The sequence below is a fragment of the Pelodiscus sinensis genome, chromosome 16, assembly GCF_049634645.1.
Source record: "Pelodiscus sinensis isolate JC-2024 chromosome 16, ASM4963464v1, whole genome shotgun sequence".
In the NCBI taxonomy this organism is placed as follows: Eukaryota; Metazoa; Chordata; order Testudines; family Trionychidae; genus Pelodiscus; species Pelodiscus sinensis.
The window spans coordinates 33,103,159-33,127,169 of NC_134726.1; the positions used below are offsets into that span (position 1 = coordinate 33,103,159).

The 24,011-nt window shown below is 47.9% G+C and overlaps 1 protein-coding gene across 1 annotated transcript; it reads right to left on the reverse strand.

The window, feature by feature from the left end:
• Positions 1-6,465: 6,465 nt before the first annotated feature.
• GID4 (GID complex subunit 4 homolog) lies at positions 6,466-23,973 on the reverse strand. Its single transcript, XM_075899743.1, has 6 exons — positions 23,656-23,973; positions 17,275-17,334; positions 16,155-16,262; positions 13,242-13,343; positions 11,057-11,187; positions 6,466-9,203 (listed from the first exon to the last, which is right to left on the reverse strand). Exons 1-6 carry the CDS (start codon positions 23,842-23,844, stop codon positions 9,140-9,142), a joined length of 654 nt encoding a protein of 217 aa, XP_075755858.1. The 5' UTR covers positions 23,845-23,973; the 3' UTR covers positions 6,466-9,139.
• Between the last annotated feature and the right edge of the window lie 38 nt (positions 23,974-24,011).

The following is a 24,011-nucleotide window of genomic DNA, read 5'->3' on the forward strand; positions in this document are numbered from 1 at the left end:
TGGAGCAGGGTCAAGGCAGCAGCAGCCCCTGCCCATGAACCGCTGGGACTGGAATGGGTCAAAGCCCCGAGCTCGCCAGGATTGCTGCTCCGTGGAGGGGCTGAGCAGGCCAAGCGCCTCCCCCCCGTGCACAGTTCCCAGGAAGGGGACAAGATTCTTCTAATTCAATGTTTCTCAACTTTTTTTTTTTTTTAATAAAGTACCCCCTTTCAAAAAAATAACTACCCTCACTACCTGCAGTTTTCAGACTTTTTTTTTGTACGGTGGCAACACATTTGTTTAAACAACTTAATCGTAGCCGGGCAGGCGATGAAATTTGTGCGTGTAAAAAGTACAAAAATAATAGAGTGCTGTAAAACTTAAACAAAATCAGTTTTCTCCAAATTTCAGGTGTGTTGACATACCCCCTCTCCCCCAGACTTCTCTAAAGTACCCCTAAGGGTAGTTGTACCACTGCTCTCAACTCAACAAGCCATGACATTCCTGTAACACTGCCAAGGCAAAAGGATAGGGCAACTTGTTGGACAGCAAACGGGTGGGCAGGGAGGGAGATGTCTAAGGTGTTAGGGTGCACCAACTGCTCGCAAGAAGTGAACTTTCTCACCTTATGCAGTGGTACTTCCTTTTAATGTGCAAATTGAGTTCCTTGGGTGCATTTTCTCATTCACCATGCCATTAGCTCCAAGGGCTTTGCTATTCTGTCCCCCAGATTATTTTCAGACGGGAGGTTGCTACAATCTTTGATTATATAAAGCAGTGGTGGTTTTGCATTTATATGGTAGATAACAGAACAGTAGGGACATGAAAGGTTAACCTGTTAAATAATGGGTCTGGAGCAGCTTCATGACCACAGCAGATAGAGGCACTTCAGCAGTCAGAACAGCCCCTGCCTGTGGCAGGGCCAAGTAGGCAGAGGCTACTGTGGCCCCCTCACCCTCTTTAATAAATTAACTGGTTAACTAATTAAACAGGATTTTACCTCCCTATGGAAAGGGTACTTAAATAATTAGCACTTAAGCAGATACAGCAACACTACTCACAAGATACCCAAATAGGTCAGTGGGCAGAGCATCAGACTCAAGAGTTAAGGATTCAAGCCCCTGTTTGGGCAGATGGCTTTTAACTTGCCTTATGCACCAGGAGCCCAATGAATCCCAGCTGTGCTTGGAGCAGGACACCAGATCCCAGCCTGTAGGATCTTTTCCTAGAAAGGAAGTTCCCTTGTGGGAAGAACAATCTGTTTCACACAGTCACTTCTCATTCTGTATAGGAAGGAGTAAGGCAGATCTAAGGGTCATAGTGGACCACAAGTAAAATGTGGGTCACTGACACAGTTACAAAAAAAAGCAAACATTCTGCAATGTATTGACAGGAGTGTCATGAGCAAGACACAAGTAGTAATTCTTGCACTCCACTCTATGCTGATTAGGCCTCAACTGGAGCTTTCAGCACATTTCTTACCATGTCTCAGAAAAGATGTGGCCAGAATAGAAAGGGTCCAGAGAAAAGAAACAATAATGGATTAAAGGTCTAGAAAACATGACCTGAGGGAAGACTGTGTGTCATGCTCCCGAAAAGGTATGATACCATCTAAATTTTTTTTGTTAGTTTCTAAGGTGCTACAGGACTATTTTCTGTTTAAAGATTTTTGAAAGAATTGGGTTTGTTTAGTTTGGAAAAGAGAAGACAGTGAGGACACGATTACAGTTCTCAAGTACCTAAAAGGGTGTTACAAGGAGAAAGGAGAAAAAATAGTCTCCTTAAACTCTGATGATAGGATGAGCAGCAATGCGCTTAATATTGCAACATAGGAGGTTGAGGTTGGACATTAGGAAAAACTTCCTAACTGTCAAGATGATTAAGCACTAAAATTGCCTAGAGAGAATGTGGAATCTCCATCACTAGAGATATTTAAGAGCAGGTTAGTCAGACATCTGTGAAGGATGACTAGATCAGAGATGGGGAACTTAAGACCCAGGAGCCGGCTGCAGCCCCTGGCTTGCCGGGATCCAGCCCCTGAGACTCAGGACTCTCCTCCAGCATTGGGGAGCCAGTGCTGGTGCTCCAGCCTCATCCCCGTCATCCCCTTGTGGGGCTGGAGTACACAGATCTACTAGCCCCCCCCCCCCCCCCGCACAGGCTCTGGTCTGTGATAGGGATGTAAGAGACTAGTCAACTATCCAATAAGTGGAAGTTTATTGGATATTTGACTAGTGATGCAACTAGTCACTTTCCCCCCTTGCTATCTCTATCAGAGAGAGGCAGCAAAAGGGGAGGAGCAGGAGATGGTGCTGAGGGATTTCCCTCAGCACCATCTCCACAGGGGCAGGGAAGGTAGAGGCACAGTGGGAAACAGCATGAGCAGGGATTAAAGCAGTCTCTGGTTGTGCTGCTTCTGCTGCAATTCTGCTATTGAGTTGTACAAGAGCCCTGCTGGGGCTCTTCTGCATTTCAAAGGCTGAGGCACCACAGGGAGCACGGGCCCAGTGGGTGAGTCCCTGCTAGCCCCACACTCTCTGCAGGGCTTCTTCTTTTGAAACGTACAAGAGCCCTGGGGCTATTATACATTTCAAAGGCTGAGGCACCGGGGCTCTTGTACATTTCAAAAGGAAGCCCCACGCTCCCTGTGGGGCTTCCACTTTTGAACTGTAGCAAGAGCCCAGTAGGCAGATAGCCTGAAAGAGGTAGCCCGATAGAGGCAGCAGCGCAGGGGGGCAGGTGGCACTGCAGAGAAAGTGCTGGGGGGACCAGCTTTTAAGCTGGCTCCTGCTTCCCCCTCCCTTGCTGCCTCTGATACAGAGGCAGCGGGGGGGGGGGCAGGAAATGTGAGTAGTCAACTACACAGCTACTCCTTTACATCCCTAGTCAGCGGCCCCGACCCAAAAATGGTTCCCCACCCCAGTGCCTGGTCCTGCCATGAGAGCAGGGGACTGTACTTGATGACCTCTCAAGGTCCCTTCCAATTCTAGTATTTTATGATTCTTCTTTCTCTAGGCCTGTTTCCCCCAAATGGTGTTCCGCAGAACCCTGAGGTTCCGTGAAGTGTAACTAAGGGTTCCGTGAGAAAATTCTACTTCCCCACCCCCTGCATAGCCCGTAGGCAGCTCCCATTGGAGCTGTGCCGGCGGGGGTGGGCTTCTGGCGGCGTGCTGCTCTGTCCTCTCCACCACCCACTGCAGCTGCCCCACCACCGCACAGCCCCCTCCTCACCCTGCAGGACTGCCCCTTTCCCACGGGGCCTTTGATGCCACACAGCCTCCTCCTCCTCGTGTGCAGGCAGCAGCTTGTACAGCAGCCACTGTTGCCAGGAGGGAAGGGGTAGCTGGATCTGAGGTGCCAAGTAGCAACTCCCAGACCTCGGCATTTTTAAACTGCCACTTGTGCACACGGAACTCAGCTGGGGCTTTGCCCACCCCCCAACCTCAGGTGGCACTCTGACTCTGCTGCCTCCCCCCCGGGGCATGCTTGGGCTCACTGCCCCCCATGCGCTGCCGCTCTCTCCCCCCCGCACCTCTCCCCATCTTGCTGGGGAAGCAGCAGAGTCTGGTTTGGCGGGGAAGGTCGGGGTTTCTACACCACCACCACCCCAGCCCTGCCAGTGGGAAGCCTGACATAGTGTTGCAGCTGCGCTGAGATCCTCACTACATGGCAGGGGGGAAACTGAGCTCCCTTCTCCCGCACCCCTGCTAGGAGAACAAGAGCATGCTGCTTGGAGGCTTTCCCTGCTACAGCAGGATGCCAAGCCAGGTAAGAGTCCCCTCTCGTGCCCAGACACCGCACCCAAATCCCCCTCACTCCCCTCCCCCACCAAGACCCCGCATTCCCAGCTTGCTCTGACACCCTGCTACATATACAAGACTGTTATTAGGGGTTCTGCGAAATTCTTTCAAGTTTAAAGGGGTTCCGTGGCCAAATAAAATTGGGAAACACTGCTGTAGTCTATCAAGGAGTAACATGCTTTTATATAGACTAATATGGATGATTACTGGGAGGAAAAATGTTGGTTCTTTATTGTCTTGGGGAAATGCCACAAAATGGTAGCAAACAAATCCTACCTTCCTTTCCAATGCAAGGTCAAAAGATATACACAGTTTCCTATGTTCCCCCACACTTTTGCCACAGAAAAAACATGGCTTCTAGGAATATTTTGAGCAAAGATGAGAAGATACTTAGAAGAAACAGAAAGATGCTCCTTAACATATGGCTGCAGTTGCCATTTAATGCATCTTTTAGTCAAAGACTTAATTCTGTCTTCTCCAGGAATAACAGACAATATTGTTCTAGTCAATTCCGTAACAACCATATTGCTTCAGCTTCCCTGAAGAGAGTAGAAAGATCCCAACTAATTCTCCCTCAAGATGTTCAAAGGAATTCTGTGGTTGATTGTTTTGAACAATTTATTAAGAACCAGCCTGTTCTCATAAAACTTTGCGAAGAAAGCCGCGATTAAATAGATGGAAGTGTCTCATCCAAAGATCTAACACTGGATTAGAGAGGCATGTAGAGGATATATGCTTTGTATATCAATAGCCTTAAACTTCAGAGAAATTGCTGCTACACTGTTAATGCTGTTGAAATTTGAAAGGCACTTCAAGAGATATTGACAAAAGAAATACCTCAGTAGAAAGTTAAACTGCAGGCAATAAAGCAGCAAGTAAATCAAGCACTAACTCCACATTATTTTCTTGTGAATATGCTCTACTCCAGATATAAAAATAGATATGTCTAACTTCTGAAGAAAATATCACTCCTTAGTTATGCTGGTCATAATAAATTTCAGGGATGGAGGGAAACCATTTAATCAGTACATGTTTACTGATGAGGTTTTGAACAAAGTCACTCCCTTCAATTGGTGGAAATCATTAGCCAGGCACCTTGAAATAGTTTCTTCAGTTGCTAAGCCAACTTTTCAAGCAGTAGCTTCCTCTGCAGGCACAGAAAGAATATATTCATCATTCAAAGTCAAGAAATCAACTGGGAGGTGAAAAAGCAGGAAAACTCGTATTTCTGTTTCAGTTTATGAATAAAAATGATAGGAGGAGTGGAGAAGATGAAAGCTAGTTGTAGATGTTTTAAGGACACCATATATTTAGTGCTATGATTCCCTGTCTGTCATAGTTAATAAAGTTTGAAAATTAATAGTTTAAGGACAGCTGTCAGCTGGCAACTGAGCCAAGAGACTGCTGCAATTGCAAATATGAAACATTTAAGATTTCAAAACAACAAGTAGTCCTGTGGCACCTTAGAGACTAACAAAAATATATATAGCATCATGAGCTTTCGTGAGTAAAATCCATGTCAGATGAGCTGGAGGCTGCAATGGAGATAACAGGAACCCAGAATTTTTAACAGGACTTCACATTGTTTTTAAAGTTAGAGAGTAACATGGCTACCCCTTGAAACTATTTATAGCTTAGTTTAATACAATGTGCGCTATTTTGCTTGTGTGTGATTTAGTTCTTACCATTCCTAATGTACTGCTGCTTCATCTGCAGCTTGCATATTATGTACTGTAGCTTGCATATTATGCACTATTTCTTAAATTAATAAATATCAAGTTATCTAAAAGATTATATAAAGTACACCTTCCTAGATGCTGTAAAATGCCATACTGAGTTATAAATTAACAAATTGTAGTGATCAGATTTACACCATTGTTTAAGTAGTATGTGAAGTAGTATCAGTGGCAAACTTGATTTAAATCAATGATTTTCTCTTGGTGTTTTAAATCAATCCACCGAGTTGTAAACATATTACAATTAAATGTTAAGTGCTAAGAGTTTAGATGGTAGCCCATTAACATTTTGATTTAGTCATAATGCTCTGAAACTTTAAACAGGATGCCAAGATAAGGAGGAAAACCAGTATTTAGGAATGTGACCATGGGCTTTAAGAAGATAATCTGTTAGCACATCTCCACACAACCACTAGAGAAACAGCAAACAGATTAATATTAACATTATTAAGTCAGCAAGCCACACAACATTTTCCAGTCTTTCCAGGAAAAAAAATTAAGCCAGAACAGCAAAACATGTAAAGAAATTAAAGAGCTTAATTTCCTGAAGTGGCCATGTTCCAAGTTTGGATGGAACTGTAAGAGCTGTGCTGTCAGCATTGTACCTTTAAGGCCTGGATCAATGAGAGAGAGAGGGGCCAGCACGTTTTTCAACTGCCAATCTCTGTTGCTTTGAGAAAGAAGCCAAGGAGGAGGCTAGGTCAGCTGCTTAGTAGTTCTACATAAAGCTAACAATCTGGAATAATTTTAAAAATAACTTTCTAGTGATGCAACTTGATTGTTAACTGATTTTCTGCTTGATGTTCTATTCCAATTAAAGCCAGTGTAATTCACTTAAGACAGTCAGTGGCTTATTGGATTCTCCAGCCATAAGCCTGATCAGCAAGATGCAACTTGCTGTTCCTCAGAAACAAAAATTGTTTTGATTTACAAACACACACACACAAGCGCTCCTTAAAATACATTTCTTTTTAATTTGGACGTTGATAGCTCTGCAAAATACTTCTTCCAGTCCCTTTTCCACAACTGATCATAAATATGTTCATACTCTGCACCCAAGTTAGTTTAAAAAAAGCCTTTCACAAGACATCAAATCCAGCCTCCCACTTGCTCTCCCCAAGAGGTCTTCCCGGTTAGCTTTCTTTCATCACAATGCAACATAGTTAAGAGCATTTCCTCTTAGCTTAAACAGTTTCAGAAGAAAAAAAAAACAAGCAAATCAAGGCCTTAAAGAATAAACGCTTCTACTTTTCTGAATGTAAGACAATTCCTTAAAACATTTTCACTCCTTTGCAACTTTTGGATTTCAGCTGAAATATGCTTTATGTGAGGGGAAAAGGAGCTCCTTCCATCCCAAATCCCCCCTCTAAAACATCAAGTCTCAGTGGTTTAGATAACACATTAAGAGAGTTTCCCAATTATTAGATGACACCTGGGACCTGCAACCTGGTTTCTGCATGTGGCCACCACAATGTTTAGAAAGTTAAAGCCTAACCATAATTGTCACAATGCTAGTTCAGACATCAGTGACAGCATTTCACACAGCTCTGCAGGCACAGAACTACTAACAGATTACAAGTATTTGCAAATATAATGTTTGTTACATTACCGTAGATGAGCCTGATCAGTTTTAGTTCGGCAAACAGACAAAAATGGTCCATTCATACCCTGTGGCCAGAACAGCCTTCTCTGACATAGGACAAACCCCACCCAGTACACAGGAGTGAGCCAGCAACCCCTGTACTGTCAAGGTGTCTTATCACTGCATCATCAGAACAGTAGACCTAGATAAAACACCTCTTGCCTACTCTGTCCTCTAGCTGGTGTGAGATCATTTTGGCATCTTCAAACCATTTGTTAACTCCATCATTGCTATTAATCAAGACCAACAAGAACTTAAGTTCCTTCATCCTTCACCTTTTTCAATATACCAGATGGTCTCATCTAAACCTTAAGATGGAAACTTACTCCTTGCCTGATCAGGCAACTTTTCCCAAATTTGTTTGAAAGATAGGGGACAGCTAGGAGAAACAGAGCCACAGGACAAAACTTTGAAAGCTGTGTCACCGAGCAGATCAAACCGGTTCATTTTCTTAAACAAAATAAACCAAGTTCTCAATGTGGAATACATGAAGTGAGCCCACTGAGACCTGAATGCTTTCCCATTAAACTTACAGATCAGATCAGCCTCTGCAAGATACAATATGGACACTGTGAAAAGGAAAAATTAGTTCAACAACTCAGCACTCAGTAAGTGAAGGGCTTTGCTTTTTGATTGCAAGTGACAAACATTCTTAAAAACTGATGTGCTCTGTTGGTACAAATCTCCCTTTTCTTAATAGCTTTAAAAAAAACTGTCCAAAAAAAGCAAGTTAAGTTGTCTCACAAAAGCCCTGCACACAAAGAGTGTCATATTTAAATACACAACTGATGCCAACTTTTTTTAAAAAAACCCTCCCCACACACATACACGCGCACACTTTGGCACACAAGCCTTAAGTTATTTCATTTGAACATTTCAAAGTTGTAGGACAGCCACTGTTTTTGCCTGGCATAACGGAATCAAGCAGTGATGTTGGTATATAGCATGAAGAGAAGGCACAAATGCTAAGCAGCTCAATAGCATTTCTGCAGTGCTGCTGAACACTTGTACCAGGATGATTTTTCCAAAGCTGCTGGTTGATTACATACATATATATATATATATAAAAACTAACATAGACATTCACCGTTTTCAATGTGAAAACAGTAAAATGTAATTCTGAATAATTGTGCATTTGCCATAGGGTCCTTGGGAAAAGGAACCATAAAAATATGTATTAAAAGTCTTTTTTATTGTTTCACCCTTAAGTAAAGAGCAAATATACATTTAGTAAGCAGAGCTCAGATCCACTTCTACTGAGGACCTGGAAGTCTTTGCCTTTAATCCATTCCCCCTGGCATATCCAGACAAAGGAACAGCTTGCAGCTCAGAAGTGGCTAGCGTTCCTGAGAGATCTGCAGCTCTGGCTAACCTCATTAGCCAGTAGGAGCTGAAGATTCATTAGGCCTTCAAGACTTGTCTGTCTCAGCCAAATGCTGCTGTAATGGACTCTGCAGATCAGCAGTTCTCTCTGCTAGGAAAAGCCTTACTAATGCATTGACACGCCCAGGCTCAAGAAGCAGCAGAGCTGTCAGAGCGACAAACGTGAACGGCCGCAGTTCTTTGTATTTCAACTGGGATGTAACACGAAACCATAAGTGCTGAGCTTATGTTTTCTTATTACTCAGAGGGCATGGTGTTGATTCCAGCTAGGACTAAACTTCTAGAAGAGGATGGGGGCGGGGAGGGCATTTCAGTGATAAAGAAACTAGCTGTGCAAAAAGAAAGTGCATTTAAAGGTAGCTTTAAAACCAGATTAAAGATCAAATTGCCACAGGAAGGAGACGCCAGCTCCTGCAGCCACGCTCCTTGGGTCGGCTGGGCTGACATTCATGCTTTCTTTCACAAGTCCGATGGACAGAAGAGAAGCGCGTGTCCCGTCCCTTCCCCTCCCCCCAGCTCCGACAGGGACACAGCTCTCCTGGCAGCTCACGCTCTCTCTTGCCCGGGTTGTTTTCTCTTGGCATCATTCCGTCAGCCCATCATCGAAACTCGTAAATGGGTGCACTGTGCTCAGGGACATGAGTTAGGTTCAGAGACTGATACCTGGGAGGAAGGAAAAGGAGGAGAGACGATGACAAGACACAACAGACCACTTCCCTGGGCCCTACATCTGTTCAGCTGGTTATACTTCAGGATCTGACCATTCAACTTCAGAATGAAGCAAACCCTAAAACCTGCTTCCTTGATTGAACCCTGATTGAGAGTCCCACTACTTTGGATTGTCTACAGTTGTTTGTATTTTGCTACAACTCTCAAAACATTTCACCTGAAGCGTTGGTTACACCCAGAGAGAAGCAGCCCAACTTACACCAAGAGCTCTTCAGACTCTTAGACCATTCCATTCATTGCTGTGCAGATATCCCAGCCATTCCCAATCGCCTAACATCTCTGTGGCAGGTAGGACTGTTGCTTACTGAAATACAGGCCTAGCCGTTTCTTTGCTCTCTTTTCTAAAGGTCTTTGCCAGCCTCCTCCATGGATGCCTACTTTGCAGCTGATCCCCACCCCCCCAGGGCAGATGCAGAGTGTTGGGTGCAGGGAAACTGAGGTGAGAGACAGGGGAGGCCAATCCTGCATTGCTGTTTCCCGCTCAAACCCCCAGCCTTATTTACCCTAGCAGGGGAGCAAGCATGTGAGAAGTCTGTGACTTCTAGTGCAGAAGACTGGGCATAGCACAAGTTTTCTGAGTCCACAGGCAGCCTCCACTCCACTGATCAGGATCAGGGTGGACTGAAGCTGTAGCAGCGCCGAATGGCACAACCAGGTCAGCAATTTGGTTCCAGAAAGAGCCCCTTGCGTGGTGGTTCCTCCATTCCTTCCGTATGTGCTACAGGGATTTCTGGATTGTAAAGAAGGAAGGGGGATGTTCTGGCGTACGGCAGGTGTAGCTTCCTGAGGAGCTACTGATGCCCAGAGTTACTGAAAGGGCCGAGTTAGCAGCTACTTGCCACAAGGCTTCACAACAGTTATTAGTATGGTGTTTCCAAGATGGGGGTATTAATACAGTGACAGTGTTATAGCCAGTAAGAACACCCTGTTCACAAGGTCAAACAGTACCCCCAAAGGTTCAGCACTGAGCAAGAGCCAAGTGCAGGAGGCAGACATGAGACATGACTTTGACCTGCTGGCGAGCAATGTTCCCTCTAATCTTTTCCATCCATGTGCAGAATAAGATTTGTTAGGTGCACCGAGGCACGTGCCAATGTGTTCAGCAGTAGAAAAAAAATCTAGCTGTGGGCCCTCTGCTAAATTAGCAGGGCAGCACTGAAGTCTCTCCTGAATGGCTGCAGAAGAGCCATTACATGGAACACGGCTGGTGAGCCCTGCAGCTAAGTGGCAGCATGGTGTGTTGATGCCCAGTGTCTAACAGGGTAAGTGGGGAAAGGAAACAGCCCGAAAGTCAATCTGGAAGAAAATAAAAGTGAATCTCCAGCACCAGAGTGCACAGTATTTTCATCTCAAGATGTCAGGTGGTTTTTTGCTACACCATAACGTGTAACACAAGTCACTGCTCCCTCTCAACAGCGGGCAGCTGAAGAATGAGTCACTTGGGTAGCATACAGTAAGTACCATGCCAGACTGGCAGAAGGAGGGAAAGAAAAGCTGCTGACATGTAGCAATAGTTCTTAGCAGCTGCCTTCCTCCTACACTTCAGATCTTTTGACCTCTATTTTACTGTGCTCCATGAGTAGTGACAGGAACGTGAATGGGTAGTATTTTATTCCAATGTTGGTGCTAGCACCTCCAGCTGACCTAACCATGCACGAGAGGGGCTGAAGGAACATTGTTCCATCAGGAGCACAGTAAGGCCCTACCTCCAATCCCTGGACTGGGACAGAGGAGCTCATACATTGCTAGACCCCTCAGCACACAGAAGGGAAGGGAGCTCTCCTTACCATTCTGAACTCCTGTGGTAGTAATAGCCCTCTATAGATGCTGCCGACTTCTGGAAGCAGATGTAATAAAACCCAGCAAAGGAAGCCCCACTGATGTCTTTGATCGTGTGATCGGGAACAAGGAACTGCTCCTGCACAAAAGGTAACAGAGGTTTGTATTCAAAATAGGTTTGAACCTTTGCCTGTGGGAAGTCTTGGGTTGCAGATTTGCACATGTTCTAAGTCAGAGGGATCAAGCACTGGAAATTGAATAAAGATGTGGCTGAGAATGGCATTCAGAGCTGTGAACTTTTTTTGACATACCAACATGGACCAACGGGACTATTCAGCAGGTATGTAGTGACCATTGTACCTTTTTACAAGATTGCCACTATGACATTCTTAAAGGGACACTGTCTATTTGCAACTCAGCTTATTTTAAAGAGCACATCAGGAATAGTTTCAGCTCTTCCACTTGCCAATTTGGGGCTTACAATTGCATTTTCCTGTTTTCTCCCCTATCATCACACACCCCAGCACCTGGAGAGAGAAGTGCATTGCAGTGGCGGTGGCACCAGGACCCAGGCATTGGGTTGGAGGGGGGAAGGCAGTGCAGTGCTGGAGATGCCTTGCTCTGGGGGAGGACAAGGGCATTGGGTTAGAATCGGGGGCTGGGGGTGCCTGGCTCTGGGGGAGGACATTGGGTTAGAATGGGGGTGTCCGGCTCTGGGGGAGAGAAGGGAGATTGGGTTAGAGCAGGGGGCTGAGGGTGCATGGCTCTGCGGGAGAGTGGGACATTGGATTAAAACGGGGGGGGGGGGGGGGGGCTGAAGCACCTTAAACTCAAAGTCTTCATGGATGCAGATTAAGGCAGCCAACACAGATGTCATTTAAATTCCAGGGCCAAAAAAAAAAAAAAAAGAATCAGCATGTACCTGGTTTACGCTGTGTTTCTTTTAAAAGGAAATTCAAAGGCTATTGTTTGCCAGGCTGAAGCAATTATTCTGAGATACGAGTCTCTCCCTTATTGTTTTTGAACCTCTCATATTTGCAATCTGGGACAGACTTGAATTTTTAGAACTATAAAAAAAGCCATAATCTTCGTAAGTAAAAAAGAATGAGGAAACCATTGCAGAGGTCAACAAGCTGGAGTGAAACAGGCACTTCAAATTGTGCTAATTTACCTCTCAGTTCAGTTTAATTTAAAAAAAACTAACAGGACATAATAGGGCAGTAATGTTAAATTTAAAATACATGGGGGGGATGCTTTTTTTTTTTTAAAAGTGTGAGAATATTACTGTATTTTTGAAGGTTTGTTTTTTTTAAATTTGATGTTTGTTCCTTGTCAAGTTCTTTGAAGATCTATGGACTGGCCATGAATTTTTTTTAAGTGACTAGAGAACTTTTTTATTCCCCCCGTCCCCCAAATGTCCTGTTATGTTATTTTTATCATTACATTTTGTGTACTATATCTATATCTATCTATCTATATATAGATAAAAATAAATATATAACGTGGCTCTTCGCACTCTATCCACAGCTATTTTGGCTCTTCATCTCTAACTGGTTGGCCACCCGTGGGCTATACAGCGTGGCTACCTCCAGACTGCCGACAGAAGGATGCAAATAAAGCACTTTGAAAGTGCAAATGAGCCCGGGATTTAAATATCCCGGGCTTCATTTGCATATTCACGTTCCGGCACTGTGCTGATCACACACCATTTAGAAAGTGAAAGTGCTGTGTAGCCATGGTTCTGCCGACGGGGGAGCTTTTTCGACAGATCCTTTGCTGAGGAGTACAGGATCTGTCGGAAAAGCTCCCCGCTGTCGGCAGAACCGCGGCTACACGGCACTTTCACTTTCTAAATGGCGCATGATTGGCACAGCGCCAGAACGTGAGTATGCAAATGAAGCCCGGGATATTTAAATCTCAGGCTCATTTGCACTTTCAAAGTGCTTTATTTGCATCCCTCTGCCGACAGAGGGATGCCGTCTAGAGGTAGCCTATGTGTCTCTGCCAAAAAAGCATCTTTTATTCCTTCCATCTGCCTACATGTGTTGAGTGGTGCAGAATAACTTGACAGCAGCGCCATTTTTAAGAGGATTCGGTCTCAATCTCGGAGGGATAAATCCTTAGTGTTACCAGAGAGACACTTTTCCCAGAATGTCATTCTGCACGAAGGACCCACACATTTCAGTTTTTTACCTTCCACCTCATGAAGACATAGTCCCCGTTCTTCAAATCCTCATAATCAAAATCATCTGAGTTAAATGTTTTCGCATACTGATAAAAGGCCTGGAATTTCCCCTGAAAACAAAGGAAAAACAAAAATGTAGTCCTAGCTAGCTTTAAGTTAGCCAAGTTTATGAAGGGAAGAATGTGTTAACAGTTAAGAGTTTCTAGGAACTGCACCCTGCGTGGTCAGGAATAGGAAATAGAAATTCCAGTACGATTTTTGTTTTTAATCTCCAAGTTTGGGAATTTGTGATTGCTAAACTACCATGTCCCAGATTCCAGCCAGACTAGCTAGGCAACTCGCTTTGATCCAGGGCAGGCCTCCCTATCAAAAGCCACTACTGCTACTGGAGCCTCTGCTGGCAAGTCACAGTAGAGGCAGTAGGGATGAAATGCGCCATGCAACCATGGGGAGCTGGCTGAAGATTGTACCCCTACAGCTACTCCTCCTGTAACTGTGCGGCTGTTAAGCAGTGGTCTCCAAACTGTTCAGGGTCATCCCTCCCACCCCCTACAAAGCCTAGGGTTGCCAACTTTCTAACTGCACAAAGCCAAACACCCTTGACCTGCTTCCCTTCCTCAACCCTTCTCTGAGGCTCTGCCCCTGCTCACTCCATCTCTCCCCCCCCCCAACACACTCTCTCTCTCATTCTCTCTAGGCTGGGGCAGGGAGTTGGGATTGGGAGGGAGTGAAGGGATCAGCTCTGGGTGGGGTGAGGACAGGAACAAGGAGTTTGGGGTGCAGGAGGCAGCTCTGGGGTGGGGCCGAGAAGTTTGGAGTGTAGGAGGGGCTTCAAGCTGAGGCAGGGAGTTGGACTGTAGGAGTATGGGCTCTAGGCTGGGTCCAGAAATGTGGGTGCAGGAAGGGGATCTTTTTTGAGGCAGAGGGTGCACAAAGCGTTTCAGGATGATGGCTCTAGGCATGTCCCTCAGCTCCTAGGCAGAAGTGTGACCAAGCAGCTCTGTGCAGTGCCTCCGCAACTCCCATTGGTCATGGTTCCTAGCCAATGGGAGATGTGGGGCTGGTGCAGAACAAGCAGCGCCCCGTCCCCAGGCCACTTCTATGCCTAGGAGCTGGCGGGCCATACCAGTCACTTCTGGGGAGTTGCATGGAGTAGGGATATAGGCAAAAGCATATATAGGTTAATGCTATAGACTAATGAATCCCCAATCCCGGCCAGTACATTTTTTAGCAGGCTGGCCAGCAGCCCGGCTCAGTCCTGGCTTGTGATGGGTCTGGGACCTACTCCCCTGTGGCTCTGCATTTAAAGTGTATTAGGAGCCAGGCGGGCAGGCATCCCAGCCCAGTTCTGGCTTGCACTGGGTCCGGGAGCTCAGACACACCTTAGACAGGGGCTGCTGCCACCTCGTGCTGCTGCCTCTGATATAGAGGCAGGGTGCTCCTCTGAAGTGAGGCCAGAGCACACCAGCTGCCGGCCCCACCCCTGGGGACTATAGAATAGTCAACTAATCGATAAGAATTCTTGAGGTTACTTGACTATTCAGTTAACCGATATTTAACATCCCTAGCATGGAGCCAGGTAAAGAGCCTGCCAGCCCCACACCAGACTTTTAACAGCAACAGGAGCAGGGACAAGGCCTGGGGTGGGGTCAGGCAGAGCAGGGCTGCATGGTGCTCACTCCCTGCCCCTTTTCTGCCCCGGGAACTGGCCTAGACTCTGCCACACTCCTCCCCTCCCTAATAAAAATTTCCTCCATGCCCTACAGGAGGGCATGCCCCACAGTTTGGAGGACTTCTTTGTTTAAGATTCTCAGTTTTCAGGGTCATCAAGTCAGCACCTTTCACCAACAATTGAGAATATTTGTAATGAAAGTGTTAAAGACAAAACTCAAAAATACTTGACTGGAGAAATCTAACGTCCCTTCCTCTGTCCCTACAGGACAGAGGCAGCTCCAACAACTAAGGCCTGCCACTGTGATATGCACCCCCTCTCTCCCAGTTTGTGAAATGACTTCGATCAACCTGCAAGTAAGACTCTGGGATATAACCCATTTGGACTGCTAAGCACACAGCTACTCCTTATATGCACTGGGCAGAGACCTGCAACTCACTGCAGTGCAGACAATAAGGGATTGATACCTGAGAGAGGTAAACATGTGAAATCTACCCTCACTGAGGGGAGCAAAGCCCTCCATACAATAGGGTGACTGGCAGAAATCCCCTATCCTGCCTCTCCCTCAGCAGAAGCACTAGGTTCTGTTAGGAAGTGGGGCGGAAATTCCTTCTACTGAATAGGTTCCTGTGTTGGTCTCTTCTACTCCCCTCCCCACCCCCAAGCGTTACTCTGGGCATGGCCCCATCAGCCAGGAAGTCATATTATTCATTCTCAGGAACAGATCCAAGATTGTGGCTGGAAACCCTTGTAAAGTCTGCAGAGAAATCATCCAGCCAAGCCAGAGAAGTTCAGTATGAACATTTCTGATCTACAGGCTTGCCTACATTGGTGATTCTTGCACGGACATAACAGCACAGATTTTAGTGCACTGCTGAAAGTCACCAGTGTTGCTCTTTATCCAAGTGTAGCTTGTGCCAGAGTAGCTTCTCCCAATTTCAAATAAGCTGGGTCATGTTGGTGCTGGTCACTTCTCACCGTTACAGTGAGAAAAGCAACATCAGTACAGCTACCTTAGTAGGGGCGGGGGAAAAAAAGGACAGGAAAGAATCCTTATGAGGGAAAGCAACCAGGAGAAAAGCCAAAAAGAGAACTTTTCAGGCTTTGTATATTGACAACAAAAATACACCACCACCAAAGCCTTCATTTGTTTCTTTCTTTGGAAAAACCTGTTGCATATGCCCTTTAAATAGGTAACGTGTTTAGGGTGGTTTTAGTTCTGTAGTTGGTTGCCAATATGTTGAGTTACCCAGTGTTTACGATCGACGTCTTCATCTGCATCCCATTTCCGTGTTAAGAAGGGGTGCTTTTTACTGATTATTTCCCCTTCAAAGAAAGTAGTAAGGGTTGGGTATTCCTAGGAGGAGAATGAAAAAGATTAAGAAATTTTGCCAACAAACAAACCAACCAACCAACCCAGGCCCTGTATAGAACAGGACACACACACTGATACGGGCTTGTACTTTGGCAAACAATGACATCAGCACCAAACCTCACAAAGTGGTCTGAAAGTTTGGTCTGATGTCCCTCTTCTGCTTTACACCTTATTTTATACTGTCCCATGAACTTTCAACAGGATGTCCCTTCCCATATACCTCTCCCATAGCCCATTTCTTCAATTCATCTCTTCTACAGCAGTCCCCTTGCCTGCAATTGGTCTGCTGACTCCCCACACCTTACATTTGCTCCTTAAGAAGGGATTAAAGGCTATGGTAAAATTAAAGATAAAGGTGACAGAGAGAACAGCCAAAGCCATACAGAAGAATTAAGCTGGATAGGCTTGCCCTGCTCACATATGCTGAAACTATGATCCACTTTAGAGATCCCCTGTGTGGAAGTTCTCAGCAACCTTTACGACAGGGATGAGCCACCGCATATCACCAGCTGAAATACAAAGCCTGTGTCTGGAGAAGCCTGTAAGCAAAGCAACTGAGGAAAGGAATGCAGAGGTAGAAAGAAACCCAACAATCTGCGCGCTAAACCAGTCATTTTGCTGGATGCCAGAGAGGTCAGCTGTCAACACAGGCAGGTCCTACATGAAGGGTGTGGAGAGAAGTACTTCAGGAAGATCTAGCTTGTCTGGAGGTTTGGGACAACAAAGATACACGCTGTCACCAGTTAATTGGCTGTGTAAAGTCAGGTCCTCTTCAATCAACCTTTACAGAGGACTGTCAGGTTAAAACAATTTTTAATTAAGCTTCCTACAAAATCACTTATATTTAGTTGGTTGATAGTGTGTGAAAAAAAGCAAAAGGCGGCAATTAAGGTACCCATGGTTTTAACCTTCATATCTCTAGCTAGAAATGGGAGCAGAGACTCCCCATCACTTCCATGGAGCATAGGAAAGGAATTTAGTAACAACTGCTCACCTCTGTAAGGCCTTTAATCTTCAAGTACCCACAAAGATAGGAGTTTTCCATATCCACATGCTAGGACAGAGAACACAAAATCTATAAGTGTGTGGGTCCAAGAACAAGATACCCAAGTTGGACCAATACACTTTGGTGCATTGTATCTTAAAGTCTCAGTTTTGTTAAGGATGGTTCAGAAGTGCATTGCCCAGCATTGTTCATAGGTCATTCATGTTGATCACACAGCGGTATCTGGACTCAGGAGAAAATCTTTTAGAAGTATCCACTTTGCCTTTTCCACAAGCAGGCTGGGGAATGTTTCATGTACTTTCAGCCACTTAATATGTTCTACTTGTACAGCACCTTTCACCCAAGGATCGCAAAATGTTTTACAAAGATGGGTAAGCATCCCTGTTTTACAGAAGGGACATTGAGTCGGAAGTCAAGGGGTTTGCTCAAGGTCACAGCACATCAACAGAGCTAGTTTTCCTGATTTGCCTGTCACCTGTTCTAAACACATGCTACCAGCAATCAAGACATCTGTGAGTGACAAGAACAGAAGGAACATTCTCAATCAAATCTTTCTTTCTTGCCACCTGAAATTTTGGTTTCATCCTTGGCTTTAAGGGCAAGTGTTAGTTAATCCCTCACCACTTCCATAACCTGACATATATCAATAACTTCTCTGTACTTACCTGACACTAAGCCCTGGTCCCTTCTAAATACTGGTTGAATGTCTCTAATCCGGCACCCTCAGGAACTGACTGGTGTTGAACCAGGGAATTTGCTGGGCCATGGGAGATCAATATTGTCTAGTAACATTACCAGTGCTTTTTTTGTGATGGTACACACCAGTACAGCGTACCGTCACCTTTATTTGGGAGCACTCGCTGTTTTCCCCTGGCACAGCCCCCAGTCAGCCCTGGTAGCACTCGCGCTGGATGGAAGCCCGCTCGGGACACGGAGCAATTAAAGGGTCCGCGACTACATTTCGGCCCTGATCTCCCAGGTTTCCCTAGGTACTCCCCAGCATGTGGTTTTTTGGGGGGGGGGAGGGGGGCTCGACAAACATTTATCAAATTTTTTTTTGAAACCATCTGGCAACCCGAGTACTGGCACCTTTCTCTCTCTTTTTTTGTTGGTTGTTGTGGTGGTGGTTTTTTTTACAAACCCCCCCCCCCCCCCCCCCCCACTGAGCATTACCAACACTTCCACTGCTTACTGGGCTCTTAGAAGACAGTTGGGGGTAAATTAGAGCTAAATAGCAGCACAGGACTCAGAGCCAGGACTGGTTGCTGTAAGCAAACTTTACGGGGCCGTGGTAAACTTGGCCATACCCAAGGTAAGTGGACATCTGGCTAACTAAAATCATGCCAGACCATGGATATTGCCGGACTAGAGAGGTTCAACCTGTAATACCATTGTTGCTGCACATGGACCTTCTCTGGAATTTTTGCCCTGTGGAAAAGTCTCTCTTGAAATTATATCTTAAAACATACTTGTCTCCCATCCCCAATGCCTTCATTTCTTCCCCACTCCAGCTCTTTTATTGGGCTTACTACTGAATGTTTACTTTATTTGCCATGCAGCACCTCATTACTGGGATACTTTCATCTAGAGCCTTTCAAAAGCCAGCAGCTTTTATAGAAACTTCTGCTGGCAAGCCCTCAAATCCTGAGGTCAGTTCTCAAAGCCAAATAAAGAGTTTGAAAAACCAGATAAATAGGAAAGATTCATCCTTCCCAAATGTAACGAATTAAGCGCAGTATTTCACTGCACATAAACAGAAAAATTGTAGCAAATTCCATGCTTCAGACAATATACAAAACATCAGGGTTTAAGCTAAAAGACTAGCTATTCTTTGGGGGAAGAAGAGCTGCAGTGAAGTTGATCAGCCATGAGAGGACGCCACTGAAGCTAGCTGTTCCAGGTACAGCTGGTCCCCGAGTTACAAACGGTCAACTTATGACCATTTGTACTTACGACTAAACCTCCCATTAAGCGTTCATAAGCCGGTCCCCGACTTACGAACAGCGCGGTCGCATTTAAATGAACGGGGCCCGACTTACGAACACTTCGAGTTACGACCATGTGTTTGGTACGTAACTCGTTCGTAAGTCGGGGACCAGCTGTACTGTTGTGCTGTTGACAAATGTAGCACTGTATGTGAAGACTGACAATGTGATTTACGTGCTTACGTCTGCTGACCTCAGGAATTTGACTTTGTTCCACAACACTGACCAAAGCATTTTAGCTCTAATTATATAAAACCCCAGTTCTTTTGCAAGGCAGTTGGAAACAGGGCTGTAACATGCCACATGTTTTATAGCGAGAGTGTATCAGATGTCTGGCTTGCTGCTTATACACAATCCCACATCTCGCCAGCTCTGCTCACAGTGATCATGCCAATGCCTACAACTAAAAATAAAGCACCCAGAAACAATCACGCTCAACAGGAATGGGAGGGCTGCAGAGACAAGTGATCAGCTCAAATGAAAGCTGCAGCACAGCTGGCCCCCAACAGCTGCTTTTGCTACATACCTTTCTGGGACTGATTGCTTTGGTTTGCTCTAAGGCAGGGGTGGGCATTTTAATGCCTGCAGGCCACATTTGGCCCGCTATGCCTTTTGATTCAGCTTCCTGCCTGCTGGAGCCCAAGGCTGCTCAAAACAGCAGGTGGTTCCCTCTATGTGCTGCGCACTCCTGGCTGGGACAGAAGGGGAGACTTTGCATGCTGCCCTTGACCCCAGGCCAATCACCACAGCTCCCAATGGCCAGAAACCAACCAATGAGAGCTGTGATAATTGGATGGGGGTGGAGGCAGCATGTGAAGTCCCCATCCACCTTGCCGGAGTGTGCGGCACCTAGAGGGAGCTGCCAGCTGTTCTGAGCAGCCTGGGGCTGCGACATGCAGATAGGCTGCCTTGGGGTCCCTGGTGGGCTGCTGGCTAGAAGCCACCTAAGGTAAGCACCTCCTCAACAGAGCCTGCCTCTGGTACTCCCACCCCCTAATCCCTGCCCCAGGTCACCACCTAGACCCTCTGCAAACCCTACCTCCCCCCGCCCCAGTCACAACTCCCTCCCAGACCCTGCAATCCCTCCTACACCCCTCTACCAGGCCAAAATCCTTTCCTGCACTCTACCTCCTCTGGGACCCTGAACCCTAATCTCCTGCCCCAAGTCACAACCCCCTCCTTCATCCAAACTCTCTCTCAGACCCCTCTCTTGCACCCCACACTCTTCCCCTGAGATCCCTTCTTCACCCAGCCTCTACCCCAGACACCACACCGTCTCTATAGAAATGCAGCCCTTAATCCCGTAACAAAATCTTGGAGTGCCCTCCCCATCCAAAATTATTGCCCACCCCTGCTCTAAGGCCTGGTCCACACTTACAATTTATCAACCTAGCTATATGACTGAGGGGAGTGAAAGATTTGCACTGGATCACTGCATTTAAGATGACCTAGTTCCCAGTGTAGAAGCATTTAGACTGAGGTGTCTGTCCACTTAGGTTATCTCTACTCTTCAACCACTACAGTGGTATAAAGACACTGCTTCAGTGTAAACATTCCCTACAGAGATGGGAGGTTCCACCTCCCTGAGCCGCAGTAGCTTGGTCGATGGAAGAATACTGGGTTCAGGCAACTTATCTATATCTCTAAGGGATGTGGATCTTTCATACTTTGAGCAACACAGCTGGGCAGACCTGGCCTTAGCTACCACAGACCACAGAGCAGGATTAACTACCACAACAGAAAAAGCCCTGTTGCAGTAAGAAGGGATTACACTATACCACAATGACACATCTGCAGCCTTGAAGCTGTGCTGCTGACATGCCAGTAGGCACGGCCATTGTCCCCTTGTCACGGTGAGAGCCAAACACTTCCAAGACAGAGACAAGACATGCAGGGATTGTTAATCTCAGGGCTGAAAGGCTGAAATCCCCATGCAAGCCCCCAGGGCCAAAACACCTATGATCAACGTTTCCTCTAATCTTTTCCAACCATGTGCGGAATACATTTATACGTGCACAGAGGGATGTGCAGATGTGCACCACCAGTAGAAACAAAAAGCCTAGCTGTGGGACTCTGCTAATCACCGGGGGCGTCATTTGAATTTCTGTGCACAGCTTGGCAGTGTCTATGATGGCTGGAGAACAGCTTACACCCAGATGACAAGCATGTGATGCAGTAGTTTCCTCCCCAGCCCTCTTGATGTAGCCTGGCTTGCCATGCAACTACCCACTCAGCCAGTCCCAGCTGCTTTTCTTCCTCAACTGCAGCTGTGGGAAGAAGACTCAAGCTAGTTTCATTCACTTACTCTGTTCTACTCCCACTGCTCCAGGAAGGGGCAATTTGGGCTGTAGGCCTGATGGGTCCCTAGAAAGGTGTCACCTACCTTGCCCAGATCAGAGATTGTTTTTCTCTGTTATACAGCTACTCTTGAGTTTCAGATCCAAATTGGGGGCAAAGGGTGTTCTGGGGAAGGGGATCCACCCACATCACCTGCCCCTCGCAAGTGCTGCTGGGCCAGGGTACATCTGGAGTCATGAAGGCCTTCCCTGGGTAGGAAGGGTCCCTAACCTCCCCTGGACAGCCACCTCACAGACCCAGCCTGTGCTATTTGGTCTGGGGTCCCCACCTGATCTCTGAAGATGAAGTTCCCTAGAAGTGGGGGACCCAAAACAAAGGTCTTAGGAGCAGTAGGTCCCAATTTGAGGGAAGGGGTGCCTTAGGAATGGAGAAATCACATGAGGGGATGTTATGGGGTCAACATGGATACATAAAGGAAGGCAGTCCTTGTGGACATCTCAGGGACCAAGGACCCAATCTGAGAAAGAAAGATGCTTTAAAATAAAATATTGCATGTACCGATGTTGGTTCTTGATCTCTGTGAAATGGGGGAATTAGGGAAAGAAATCTCTATGGAGTAGTCATTGGAGGAGAGTTCTCAGGGGGCCTGTGAGTGCCTGGGTTGCACAGAAGTCCATGCTCTGCTGGTCAGAGGTCCTCCAAAGAAGGCCGCAGTGGGGCAGGAAGTGAACAGAAGAATCCCCAAGAGGTGCTCTAGGAGAATAGGGGGATCTCAAGAGAAAGGACCCTAAAAGATGAGACATGGGGTACTGGGGGAATCGGCGGGCGGGGGGGGGGGGTAGGTGCTGCTCAGGAGGTCCCTGGGAGACAGTCTAGGGTAGAGTGAGAGGGAAGATGCTAGAGGTGCTCTAGGAGGAGGCTGCTGGGAGAGCAGCAGAGGATGCTCTCGAGGGAAGTCCCACTAGGAAGACCCCAGCAGCAGACAGGGACAAACTAGGAAGTCCCCAAATGACGGCACTCTAGGGGGTGTCCCTGGGGGAGGACCCCAGGAGAGGTGCAGGGGAGCACTGGGGGGGGAGGGTGCCTCACAGCAGAGAGAAGCGCTCAGGTGGATTCCTCTAAAGGGAGAGACACTTGGGGATGGATCACTCATAGGAGAGCCCCAGGAAGGGCTACAGGGTGGTGGTGGAAGGGTTCCCTCAAGACGAGGGACGCTCAGGGGAGATGCCCCAAGGAGGAGAGATGCTGGGGGAGGGGGGTAGGAATCCCTGGTGGGAGAACTGCAGAAGGCGGCATCTTGGGACTGGAGGGGATGCCCTGGGGAGGGAGGGGCCCTTTGGGGAGGTCTCTGGGGGGACCCCAGAAAGGGAAGCAGGAGGGGGTGGCTCGAGGGGTGTCGGGGGGGAGGGGCGCTTTGGGGAGGTCTCTGGGGGGGCCCCAGAAAGGGAAGCAGGAGGGGGGGGCTCGAGGAGTGTCGGGGGGGAGGGGCGCTTTGGGGAGGTCTCTGGGGGGGCCCCAGAAAGGGAAGCAGGAGGGGGTGGCTCGAGAGGGGTGTCGGGGGGAGGGGCGCTTTGGGGAGGTCTCTGGGGGGGGCCCAGAAAGGGAAGCAGGAGGGGGTGGCTCGAGGGGTGTCGGGGGGGAGGGGCCCTTTGGGGAGGTCTCTGGGGGGGCCCCAGAAAGGGAAGCAGGAGGGGGTGGCTCGAGGGGTGTCGGGGGGGAGGGGCGCTTTGGGGAGGTCTCTGGGGGGGCCCAGAAAGGGAAGCAGGAGGGGGTGGCTCGAGAGGGGTGTCGGGGGGAGGGGCGCTTTGGGGAGGTCTCTGGGGGGGCCCCAGAAAGGGAAGCAGGAGGGGGGGGCTCGAGAGGGGTGTCGGGGGGAGGGGCGCTTTGGGGAGGTCTCTGGGGGGGCCCCAGAAAGGGAAGCAGGAGGGGGGGCTCGAGAGGGGTGTCGGGGGGAGGGGCGCTTTGGGGAGGTCTCTGGGGGGGATCCCGAGAGGGGAGAGATGTTGGGGGGGCGCCGGGAGGGGCTGTGGGGGTCCCGCCCGAGGGGGCGCTGGGGGACACGGGGGATGCCGGGGGGGGGCCGCACCTGCATCACCACCTCCACCTCGTAGGCGTTGCCCTTGCTGCGCTGCTGGCCGCGGAACTTGGCCCCGCTGTAGAGCAGGGAGGTGGCGACCCCGGGCTGCGCCGTGTTGATGGGGGGCGGCGGCACCAGGCTGGCGGCCCCGCGGCCCCGCGCTCCCCCCGGGCAGCAGCACTCGCTCCGCACCGGCATCTCGGGGGGGTCCCCGGGCGCCAGCGTGTCACGGGCTGCAGGGAGCCGGCCCGGCCGCCTTGCTGACCCGGGCGCTCGCCGGCTGCCCCCGCCGCCTACCTCAGGGCCTCCCGGCGACGCCTCCGCGCGCTCTGATTGGCCCAGCGGGCGTCGCGTCGGGCGGGGCG